The sequence below is a fragment of the Numida meleagris genome, chromosome 3 (assembly GCF_002078875.1).
Source record: "Numida meleagris isolate 19003 breed g44 Domestic line chromosome 3, NumMel1.0, whole genome shotgun sequence".
NCBI classification, from domain to species: Eukaryota; Metazoa; Chordata; class Aves; order Galliformes; family Numididae; genus Numida; species Numida meleagris.
This window is the reverse complement of record NC_034411.1, coordinates 22,264,100-22,277,320: the sequence shown is the minus strand read 5'-3', so window position 1 is coordinate 22,277,320 and position 13,221 is coordinate 22,264,100. Positions and strand designations below refer to the sequence as shown.

The following is a 13,221-nucleotide window of genomic DNA, read 5'->3' as shown; positions in this document are numbered from 1 at the left end:
TAATACAGGCAGCTGAGTGGAAAGAATGCAGAATTACTACGCCACGTACAGATTCAAAGTTCCTGGCAAAATCTCTGGAAACACATAACGTGAAGAAGGTTGACAAAATCCTTGGAAGATAAAGTCTGTGAGGAAGTACATTTCAAGCACATTCTTTGAGAAAAACATTCTGAGTAGTGCGAGTCTGTCTTGTTTTTCTCCTCGCTAATAACTATGTCCTCCAATTAAGGAGCACTCAGGGTGAGCTTCAGAGTTAATCCCACACATTTTACTGCATGGAAAGAGATGGCTGCTTCTATTCAAACCCTCCTGGAAAATACAAAGGTAACACAAGACACAAGATGGCTATTCCTCCAACCCCTCCTTGTGGCTCTATGCAAAACCTTTGAGCAAAGAACTAAGCTCTGAACTCTCTGCAGAGAAGCAGTACCAGGGTACTCCAAGGGCAAACGGCTGTACTGCCGTTAAAATTATCTTTGGCCCACCTCCAAGCAGACTTGCTATTATGGATATCACTTTTGAAAGAGACATATTTCCATAATGCTTAGTTGTAGGACACTCATGGATGATCTCTCTCACCTGCCCCACAGCAAGCAGCCCCCAAACCTGCCAGATCTCAGACTTCCAGACTCACAGGAATGAGTTTGGGCAGAAAGACCAGCATTTAACATGGAACATAGGCAAGAGCCATAGCTGTCTCCACAATTATCTAATTTATTCTGGCAATAAAAACATTCTGTATTTTCAGATGCTTGCCAAAATTTGGCACACGCATACACTCCAGTTACTTGAATATCACACACACAAAGGGCTGCTGTAATAGGAATAGTAACAAGAAAACCTGAATATACAAGAGAATATTTAAAGCAAGGCACTTATCCAAAAACCTCTCGGTTTCCCATTCTAAGAGGAAGTTAGCTAATTTTCCATTCTCCGTTTAAGTTGTCTCCGTACTTCATAAAAATAAATAGGGATTAAACACATTTGAAAGCTACAGACGAACAGCAGATTTTCATTTATATGGGAGGTATAAAACAGATCATCACAGCTTAATTTTAGAATCTCAGCAGCTCTTGGTTAAATTTTGTTATAATGGCATTTTTCTAGACTTCTAGTCTTCGTTTTTAGCTGATTATTCACTCCCTAGCATGTCTGCAGTTAACACTGAATTGACAAATTTGTGGCCTACAAAATAGTGAGAAGGTAGGTTCTGTTTTAAAATTAACTATCTGCTTCGTATGTAGAAAACTGCACTGCACTACACAGCAGTAGAACTACCACTGTTCCATCTCAGGACCAAAACATGTTTTATTCATTGCATGACATGTTAGAAGTTACACAGAGGCATCAAACCAACGAAGCTCAGATTTTATGGATTGGCAAGCCATTAGTCAGTCTTAGATTGCGTTAGCTTTGCAGTGCAGATGAAAGTTGATTTCTCGGTTTTACAAGTCATCATCAGTAGCAGCTGAGCTACGAACACACTGGTTATTGAGATCAACACCATAATATGCTCTTTGATGCTCTCATAATTGCAGTTTTTTCTGTTTATTAAGATAAATTTCAAAGGCTACAGCGAGTTGTGCTAGGTTTGGTTATCCAGCTGTCTCCAGAGGCTTTCTTAAAGCATTTCTCCTTTTACCACAGGGAAATGGACTCTGAGGATAAGCTAAAAATTACAAAGCAATTTTTTTTAGTTGCTACATTAAAACAATGACTGGAGTTTGTATTAGGAGGTGAAAGAAAGCACCAGCATTCCTTATGCTGTCTCCTCAGGTGCTGTCCCTCCATCTTCCCTAAACGGGTCTTCCTCAGTACTCATAACCTCACACAAAGATATTTCATGAGAAAACAGAGCATCTTCTAATCAGCACTGTCCAGCACTAGCACACCCTTTCCTTCTGAATGCTAATTATTGTGGGGAGTGTTCCCAGAATCACAATCTGAGATCTAAATAGTAGATATGCTAAAGACCACTGAGGAAAGCAAACAGTACCCTCTATAGCCATCAGCCTCCAGTCAGCACAGCGGAGGCCACATCTGTTCTACTCTTCCATAACAATACTTGAACAGCGAGACAGAAATGGCTTTGTTTGCTCTAATTCCAGCATCTACAGTCCTGAATACAAGAATAAGCAGCCAATCAGAAGGCTGGAGACTGGAGCTCTGGTATGACTTCCTGAATGAACCACCCCACAAACCACAAAGCAGAAGTAAAACAGTATCAATCTCCATAAAAGTTGGCAACTAATATGAGGGCAGAAAACAGTTGCTTTTGCATATTTGTACTGGAGAAGGGCCATTTGTCATGCTAAAAAACACAATGGAAATTTTACCTGTAAATTCAATTAATGAGCATGATAATGTTCACCTAATGCAAGGCAGCTTTTAAACACATTATTATTATTATTAATGAAATCTGGAAGTCATCATTGCATCTCCAATATTACATCTAAATTCTGCCAAGGCAAACAAATTATACTTTGCAGGCACACATACCTGCAAACAACATCTCATAAAGGAAAAAAATGCACAAAAACATCATTTGAAGAAATTCTGAGGTTGTGTTAGAATTCAAAACAGTTTTTTTCTTTACTTACTGAAACCCAAGCTCTTTCACTGTTTTTTCTAATACTTCATGCCACATCGCCAGCAATACGTACAAACTTGTTCCACTGCCATAAGTCAGTATAACAGGATAGCTGAAATGCTGCATTTGAGAGCTTAAAATTAAAGGAAACTGCTACTTGGTACTATTTAAAGCATGTTAGTTGTCTTTACTAAGTACCTCCTGTTTATTCCAGTGCAATACTTCCAGGATGTGAATTGTTTCCCTGCAGTTTAATTTACTCACCTTTTCAGTATCTATTCCTCTGGACATTGACCAGGTGGAAACAATGTAATCCATCACACGTTCACTCAGTCCTTTAGGGACCTGGTAGAGCTTTAGAAAGTCTCGGACACTGTTCAGCATTTCATGATATCGGTTCGTATTAGCATACATTTGCTGAAAGATGGTTGTCACATTACCAAAAATGGTTGCATACAGAAGGGCTGTAAAAAGAAAAAGAATAAAGAAAAGAAACAATAGGTATAATAATATGTTGTGTTTTTTCGGCTGGTGTTCTACTGTGCTGTAAGACAAGAATCCATCAAAGTGCATGCTATTCTGGTGTTTTGTTAGGAAGACCTGTTGAGCACAAGCGTTTTACGTGTCAGGCTTAACAGTGCAAAACAAGGACCACCACCCATTTTTTGGTGATGGCAAGTCCTGCAGCACAGACCTCCTAAGCCACAACTATTTCTCTTTGTCTATCAAACAATTCAGTAGCATCAAAACCCTTATGGAACCACAGTAGAAGATACAAAAATTTTAAGACAAATAGCTTGACAGCAAATACTTTAAAATTTCGTCTCTGGTTTATAGTGCCTGTGTTGAAATGCCATCGGTGACAGATTTCCAAGCTCTAAGTGCATTACCACTAAGTAAGCCGAGTCATCATTACCCACCTCAGTGTGACAACAACAATGTATCAAAGCAGAAGATGGAATATGTAATAAACAGCTACCATGGGTCAGTGATTTATAGATGTAAGTTTAATAATACATAAAAACTTGCATTATGTTTTATATTCTTCAGGCAGAAGAACAGCAAGGCCTGAGGCAAAAGCTAAAGCCCTCAATTGTAGATGGCCACATTGCTCTTCTGATTGCATCAGGCACAGTTACAAAGCCAGCTGGTGGATCAACATGTCTTTAATAAAAAGCATGTGATAGAACAAAAGGCAATATTTCCAGTAGCGGAAAGAAGCAAATGAAAGTACACAGGATGTGAGAAAATCCACCCTCCAAAGCCCAAGATAGGACAGTGGGTCGGTGGCAATCTTGGTGGCCATGGCTTGCAGAGCCTGGGGCTCTTTAAGCAAATCCAGTCTTGAATAAAAGGGAAGGACAGGACACCTCACAGGGAGCTTTCCTACATCAGGGACCAGGTCAGTGACAAGTAGGTGAGAGACTGAGTGCAGAAGGAGAGGAGCAGTTAAATAGCAAATAACCATTAGTAAGTGCTCTGGCTTGCTGAGTACCTTCTCTCCTTTATCATTTCCTGTCCCCTAAAGCAGGCATTGAATAGTCAGTATCAAAAAAGTTCCACACCAAGAAAAAAAGTAAACAACAGAAAAGTCATATTTATAAAAGGTATCTTTTGGCTTTGTCTAAATCCCATTATTTGCTGTTATTTCCTCCCACATCCTCTTTATATATACATATATATTCATTCCTTTGAGAGCGCAGCTATTTATTCAGGACAGCACTGTATTCAGACATCCTTAAGCCAAATAAGATACTTTAGGATTTTATGACAAACAAAAAAACCTTTAATAATGCCTAAGAGAAGCTTACAGGACAGTCTTTTCCCTGATAATTGAGAGATGCAATTTAAATTTAGACTAGCTCAAGGCTTTTAAACAGCTGTTCCTCTACAGAATTCCTCCCTGACGTTGTATGATTTCTTTGATTTTCATGAGTTCCTGCAGAGACCAGCTCTCTTCTTTTCCAACAATCCCCCAAACAGATGAGTGGGAGCTTGGGCCTGGGGACACTGACCTGGCTTAGACAACGTATCTACCTACCACTTTACTCTCTCAATACATTAGACTGATAAGGATGCACTAAAAATTATTAATATTTGTATCCACTGAGCAAACCCCGAATCAAATATGAATGAGGTTCCATAATGTTTCAGGAATGCCAGACAGGTTAACAGTCGCATGGGAATTTCAGGCTTTAGCCCATCATAGCTGTTTCTGTAGACAAAGACAAAGGATTTTTGCTATCAGAAATAACACAAATAAAAACAATGGTTAAAAGGAGAGTGAGGTAGGCAGCTCAGCTTTGAATCAGACAATTTCAGTACTACTCTTTCAGGACCAATGCATCAGTCTCCCTTCATCTGTCTGACGTGCAGGGTAGATGCCACATAACTTACACTGTTTGAAACAAATACAAAAAGTGGTATTCAGGATACGTAGCTCATACACAAGTGTCTACATCTCTGGTGATTTCAGCGGTTGCATAAATACATTTCTGATCGTCCTTGATGTAACATGTTTTCCATGATTTTACTTATTTCCTAAAAGACTAACACCAAGAACTCTTGGTCTAGTGCTTTATCCTCTTCAAAGTAAAGCTTTGTTACAAGGCACCAAACATAATTTCTATGTGTGCAGTTTTTGTACTGCAGATAACAATTACCTCACATGATGCTATACGTTAGAGTAACAAGTTGCAGTATAAGCAAGGTAAGAAAACAAAGGGCATTACTTAAAACTTAAAGCCAACATCTAACAAATATGCTAAATGGACAATATCCATCCATAGTTGAAAGAATATTGGTCACTCAAACTACTATTGATGCCAAAACCGTATAATTACTTTAGGAAATAATTCTATATTGTCTAAGCCAATAGCTAGGAATTTAGGGATTTGATTCCATTTGACCTAAAATAATCTGAACAGCCTGGAAAGGTTAAAAAGGCAGTTCTGCCTCAGCCTAATTAAGTTGGTTAGCACTGCAATATTAAACCTTGTCCAAGACATCTGGTACACAGTCACTCTAAAGAAAGCGTCTCCTCAAAGTGCAAGGCCCATATCAAGGCATGGAATTTGAGCTCCAGATCTACTTTAGAACTTTTCTTTCTGTGCAGGAGGCTACTCAAACCAAACATGATAAATAAGTACACTCAAAAACTCAAATCTAAACATCCCCAATTAAGCTCATCAAAAGAGACTGAAACCTCCAAAAAAAAAAAAAACCCACAACATAAATCAAGGTTGCATCACAGTGCTCTAGCTCTCTAACTAGGTTTCCAGAGCCTGACGACTTCTTCTTCAATATACGTCCTGAAAATTGAATTCAACATAAAGAGAGTTGCAGGGCAATTAGAAAATCTTAATGCCTAGTCCTACACTTCAGTTAGATTACCTTTCTCCTTAAAACTCACTCTTTTGGCAGAGTGATGAGCTGTTTCTACAGAAGAGCAAAGAGAGACCATTTAAAGCTTTGGCTGAATCTCACATGAAAGATCTTTCCCTTGATTCTCAAATGCAGCTTCACCAAACAGATGGTAAGCAGGGTTTACCACTTACTGCATTTTAAGTGTTTTCTTCCATCAAACAATAATGCCAACTTCCTTTGACACATAAATACAAAAATGTGCAAACTCAGTTTTTAAAAAAGCAGAGATCAATACAGTGATACAGTGTAGATACAGTAAGAGATACAGTGACTAGAAACATGTAGATTATTTCTCTGAAAGTCTGATGCAGCGAGTCCTGAACAATGAAGAAATGCTTGAGGAAAAAAAAAAAGGATTTACTATATATACCGCTTAATCTATGAATACTTCATAATTAAATAACATTATCTTTTTCCCTTACTATGTCCTGTTTAGCTCTTTGTCATGCAGATGCAAATATGACCCCTTAAATGTTGCTGCTGCACTCCCTGTTTACGCAGACCTTTAACAGGATCCCCACAAAAAACACTCACTGCCTGAACACTGCAGCAGGGCAGGTCACCCACTAACATCATTCTTCCAGCAGTCAATACAATGCTGAAAAGTGATGACAAATAAGGCACAGGGTCACAAGTAACTTGTTACCTGTGGATTTCTGGGCAACGATATTTGTGGGTATACAACTCTCTCTCATGCTCTGGCAAGTGGCAAGACCTACAGATTCACTATCTTGGGATGTATAGCTCTGTGCCAACAAAGGTAAAATGGTCCCCATCCATCCCATTACTGTCCGGGTACATTAAGGCTAAAGAAAAGAAATTTGATTCTTCATTTCAATTATTATGAGGTGAGCAATCCTAGAGCAATTTCCACTGCAAATTGCAGCTACTATGCTCCAGTATGACCAATTATCTTGGCAAGAAAAAGTATTCCTGCCTACATGAATTTTTTATTTAAAAAAATCTCCAAACTTACAATCCTTAATTTATCATTAGCTAAGCACTTTATTACTATTAAAGACACATTAAAGTCAAGGATTTTTGCAGTCTAAAATTGGGTAGTACATTAGCATACTAAACATTGACCTCTTCTGCATAGAAATAGTTAGCTATGTCCCTTTCCCTTCTTTGAAAGGAATAATGAAATGAATCCATTGCAGTACTTTGCTGCTCCAGAGGGACTTCAGAAACAAACACTACTAGAGGAAGAAAGTTGGGGAATTTATGACCAAGCAAAATCTCACGATCTTTGTTTTCACAATAGACTGAATCCTGTGACATTAACCCACAGCCCTATAACAGTGACAATGCGAGTCATATGGTTTCATGTCCAACATCCAAAGGTTCCTGGAGCCATTTGTGGTGCTGCCTTACAAACTCTGTAGAAGCTATCAATTCCTTAGTAGTCCTATGCACGAGGGACAAACAGAAAAAAGAGAAAGGACTAGGGGAGGAGAAGTGAATGTCCTTCAGAGGTATGGATTTGATTCAAGCAAGGCCACAATTGCACCATGCAGAAAGGTCACAAATTTGACCTCAAGATCTTTCTTGGATACATCAGCTGGAAGAAGGCTCTGTGGCAGGTTTTGAGGAACGGTGTCTACGAACAAGTCTGTAGTGACCATACCTAAACACTGACCAAGGAGAGCAGTTGCTTGCAGAGCAAGCAACAGCCTGTTCTAACACTGCATACAAAGCTGCACCACATCAAGCGGAGAGCAAACACCTCCACGAATGTCAAGATCACTCAGAAAGGAAAGAGGCTTTTTGTCACCACCAAGACATAAATATTCTTCTCTGACAATAGATAAAGAAAAACATTGTCCCCAGCAATGTGGCTACCCATTTACAATGCAGTCTGTGTCACCTCATTTAAAACTAGTGTTTAAATAACGTCAAAGATAAAAGTGTAGTAATTTCAATAGCCAATTACTTGCATAAGCGAATCATGAAGGTCAGACACAGGTTGGAAAGGTCACCAAATAACGTGCTACTTTTAATGATGTAACAAATAAGAATAGAGAAATAAATACAAGTCATTGTAGGTCTCAGTTACCACAGATAAAAGATCTGGGATCTGATTTAAGAATTATAAGAGGAAGAATTTCTATCTGTAAGAATGAGAGGTTTGAAATTACCCCAATTACAGAAGTAAGTGCTGCATGCGGTTCCTGAGATGAATCATCAGACTGATGATGTGTTCAAAATGCACTCATCCAAAGCCCCTGCATACAAAATATGTGCATAAGAACTATATGGCAACAAGAGAGACCAACTGAACTACCTCTTACATCTTGCCCCCAAGTGCACAGCTCTTTCTAAAACTGAACTACCTTCATCTGCACTTTCTGGAAAGTTGATCCAGAAAGTCTGCCTTTAATTATTATTATTATTATTATTATTATTTTAAGTTAAACTGAAAGTTAACAAAATATCCCTCTTAAATACTTAAGGAGTACCCTGTGATAACCTAAATACGATTCAAAGAGCAAGCAGCTGAATTTACAAACAGAAGAGTTAAATGTATAATTAATCTCACTTTCGTTCACCAGCAGGTTCCCAGTGTATGAGTTCATACATGAACTGAGAGAAAGCACAGCTTTGGAAACTTGTACTCAATCATTTCTTACTGAAGATGAAACATAACAGTAAATTAACCACAACAAAATGCATGCCTCAAAGGCATTTTTCAGATAACAAACACATTGTGAGGTCACACAAAATGAACATTGATCAGATAAAAAGAAGAAATTAACAACATTAGGGATTATAACATAATTATATGAGAAAAACACAGTTTTTAAATCTGCAATTAGAACAATGTAACAGCTTATAATTGCTTCAGATTAGGGGTCTTGATTAGTGGTAATTATTACTACTTAAGAACAGAGAGTATGCAGTTAAAACAAAAACACTGTACTGTTAATTACAGTCAGCAAGCAAATTCCAAACTGAACAGGTATCTTATAAAGGCATCATTTACAGTACTAGCATAATCGAATTATTTCCTGTAGTCTTGCAACTTGAAATCAGAGCAGCTAAAATGTGATTTACTTACCTAGTAGCTATATAACCTTCTAGAGTATAACGGAGTTTAAATTGGTTGCACCAATTTCTATCAAAAAGATGCAAAGCTGGTTAATTTGTTTCTTCTTAGGAAGCTATGCATATTATAACCATTATTCTTATTTGTAATCTTTTATCTACCTTTTATTTTTTATTAAAACAATGAATAGATATGTCATTTCATTCAGCAAGTAAAAAGAATGTAAACAACCATAATCTAAGAGGTCAATTAAGATTATTATTTCTCAATATGTAGCATTTTCCACCAAGGTATAGAACAAATTACAATGGTTACTATCTTAGCATGCACATCAATTCCTGAATTTCACAACCTGGGAAAAAGATGTTATCTGAAGTGAAAGTAAATTCCCAGAGGAACGCTCCCCCGTGCTGGTCAGAAGCTGTTAGTGCCTGCACTTCCCACAGCTCTCTACTCGCCTGGGCAGAAATGAAGCACCGCTCCACTTCCCTCCTCCTTCACTACACCAGCTTACAAATTGCACCTCAGCTTAGGTACCACACAAGCAAAAGCAAGGGAGCAGTGATGGCAAAGATCAAGGAATGAGCACATTGCTATCAACTGAGCAAGCCCAAAAAAAAACTCAATAACAAAAAGCAAAGCAGCAAGTCTGAAATGGCTGTATCTTGATATAAGCATCAAGATATGTGGCAGAACCACTTGACTTCTAGGATGAAAGATGAATGACCACAAGCAAATTATATTAAACTCTTAATCAAATCCTACTGCAAATTTTCTCATGCTCATCATCACATTCGCTGAAATCACACAGCCCATGACAGATGGAACACAGAAGAAACACTGGGCTCCTGCAATAGTGGAAACATCTCCCCTGCAGTAAGACAGGCCAACACTAATGGCTAAACAATAGAGCATTAGGGATGATTTTTTCCTTTCCCCTCACAAAAACAAGCCAGAAAACAAAAACCCAAGAACTGCAATGGAATGAGAATCAGAGAGATAAACAAGGGACCAACTGCTCTACCAGCAACTACCAAGGACTAGAGTAGTAGAGATACCTGTGCACCTTAAAATAAGCTGTCCACAGTGTGCAAGGGCATGAAGGGAAGAGAAATGAACAGCTGTGGAGCAAACACCACAAACAAGTCCCACTGTTTCATTCCTCACCCACTTTCCTAAAAAAAAGGAAACAAAAGCAGATTGCTACTGTAGCAGCAGAGACCCACAGGCAGGCAAACAACTTCCTCTTACCTCAGGGACTTGAGACCAATTACATTTTGCCAGTTTAGGGCTTAATATGGAAGAAAAGTAGTGTTGGTAAAACACCAAGTCATTGAAGAACTCCAGCTTCCCTAAGGATGCCTCAGAAGTGAAGTTTCTTCACTTTGATTTGATCTGGCAGTACCATGCAGCTGGTAGCTGCAACTGCAGGTGTTTCAGCTCAGAAGAATTTCACAAGCCTGGGCACTGTGGGCAGCAGGAATCTGTAACTAGTTTTGCTTTTCCCTTCAGCTGAGATAAACAGCATGGGAAAACGCAGACCCAAACTGATCAGAGCAGCAATCAGTGCCAAAAGTGAACAGAAGCCAAGAAAACAACCTTCAGCATCAGGCATGCGAGATCTCTCCAACAGCTCCTCTCCGCTCACAAAGAAGAGCCAACAGCAGTTTGCACTCTGTGAAAGGCTCCATCTTGGATTCCAGATCCCGCTTATGAGGACAGAGGACAAAGGGCCCTCTGCAGTCTGTACAAAAGAAGGGTGGATATTACCTCCAGGGCCAAGGCCCAAACTCCTAGCTGTGTACAGCAGCACTTGACAAAATGAATACAGTCCCAATTAATGTTGCAAAGTCTGGCTTTTGTCATATTAAGAAGCATCAAGCATTAAGTAAAACTGTAAGAACCCTGAGTCACAAAACGCACTGGTCACTTGCTTTGACAGCTACAGTTCAGTGTTGCAAGCATAGCAAAAGGTGCTAACAGTCTAGTGGCTGGTCTGGCTGGTCTAGTGATTGGCAACACTGCACTCAGCAGGGGGTTGAAACTTGATTATCTTTGAGGTCCTTTTCAACCCAGGCCATTCTATGATTCTATGAACAGTCATCTAAAGAGGGACCTACTACCCACAGGCTCTACTGCAGCCAAAATGCCTGTAGAAAAGTGGATTACTAAAGTAACTAGATGCACTGCAAGTTGGAACTAGTCTGTGAATGTCTGGATGTGTTCCTGGTTGCAGAATTAAGGACAAAGAGTCTAGTTCTATGTTGCTGTTGTGCTACAAAGGAAAGCCAAAATAAGAAGATGAGAGGTATTGAATGGCCTCAAGTTGCACCAGGGAATGTTCAGATTGGATATTACAAAAATTTCTTCTCAGAATGAGTGGCAAGGCATTGGAACAGGCTACTCAGGGACGTGGTGGAGTCACAAGCCCTGGAGATGTTCAAGAATCATGGAGATGTGGCATGAGGGATATAGTTAGTGGGCATGGGGGTGATGGGTCGATGGTTGGACTAGATTATCTCAGTGGTCTTTTCCAACCTTAATGATTCTATGGTTCTTTAATACACAAACATGGTGCTAAAAGAATTAAAGAGAAGAGCATCCTTGATATAGAGAGTTGTCAAGCCAGTAGACTGAATTCCCAGCCATGAGCTTTTCTCCCTTCCAGGAAAGCAGGGCTGTAGGTTCTTATTCTATAAATTAACAGCATTTGCACATCAAAGAGTTACCTGAATCTTCCCACTGAAATTATCCAGAGGCATGAATACTTCCGCAAGGCCCTGTTTTTTCACTAACTGGTTAGGCCCAGAGGGCTTAACATCATTTTACATCCAAAGCTGCATCATAAAACAGATGCGAAGATGTATGTTCTGCCTCAAATTACAGGTAAGTTCTTAAACTTGCAGGATAACTATGACTAAACGCAAACACAGTAATGCCTAGTCATTAACTGAAATTAGGGCCTTAATCCCCAACACCAGAATGGTGACTTTCAAGGGTCATTACAGTTTAATCAGAGAGTCCACAGACAGCTTCTTGCTGAATCAATTTTTATTTCAGTCAAAATATAAAGTATGGGATGGCAAGAGCAATGAGCAAGAGGGTAAGGAAGGGGAAATGTCAGCAAGATCATTCAAAGGTTTCAGTAAGGCTAGAGAAAAAGATCATTCCACAGAAATTGCACTTTCCAGTTACCTCTTCATGTTTTATCCCCCCACAACACAGGTTCATCTCTGATAAGGGAAGACAGAACAGCCAAGAAGCGTACTGATTTTCACAACCAGTTAAAGGAGGAAAAACAACCCAACAACTACATTTCCTATAAAGAACAAGATATTTATCAGAACATCTTTAGGGGTCAAGAAGGGTTTTAAATGGGGAGCACTATCTTGATGATGCTTTAAGTTTTAAGCATATGTTCTCTAGTGAATGCTAAACCTTGCTCTAGACCATGCCAATTTGATTATCAAGATGAAACAATGTACAAACAGATTGCAGCCACAAAAAACACTCCTATTCTAAACATATCAGGCCAGATTCACCATCAGGCCACTTTTATCAACATGGAATGACTAGCTCAGTGTATTCACTAGCAGGTTTCATCAGGAGGAGAATTATTAAAATAGTAAAATCTGATTAAATCCTCAGCAATTTGCAGGAAAGGACACCACTTTACTGTTTTGTAGAATTTTATGGACAATAAAATTTAAATTGTCTAGAAAATTGAAATGGATTTCCATTTCATTTCCCAGCACTAATGAACAGATCACCATTTAAATGAAGACTGAGACATTTAAGGGCATCATTTTTCTTCTACAATTTATACAGGGTAACACATGACCATTTTCAATTACTTGGTTAAAATTAAATCTCCAGATACCATTTCCAGGGTTTTACTGATTTGCACCAATAAAAACACTTTTGCTTTGAAAGCTGTTTTTTATCTACCCTCACTCAAGTTATCTGAAATGATGGCCCCCAATTAGAAGTGAACTGAATTTCTTAATCTTCTACTGAAACAGACCTATACATTAAAAAAAAAAAAAAACAGCTCAGAAAAGATTAAAGAAAAAGTTGTTTTCTTTTAAGGTGAAACTATTTACTTTCCAGTTTTTTTGGCTCCTCTCTTTACCATATCTCCTTTGTGATTTGTATGAAT

General features: G+C 38.8%; 1 protein-coding gene across 1 annotated transcript in view; it reads right to left on the bottom strand.

The window, feature by feature from the left end:
- KCNH1 (potassium voltage-gated channel subfamily H member 1) overlaps positions 1-13,221 on the bottom strand; it is a 182,140-nt gene that overhangs the window by 94,852 nt on the left and 74,067 nt on the right. The window contains exon 8 of the mRNA XM_021393204.1: positions 2,855-3,054. Within this exon, the coding sequence (XP_021248879.1) occupies positions 2,855-3,054 (200 nt within the window). The remainder of the gene's footprint in view (positions 1-2,854; positions 3,055-13,221) is intronic.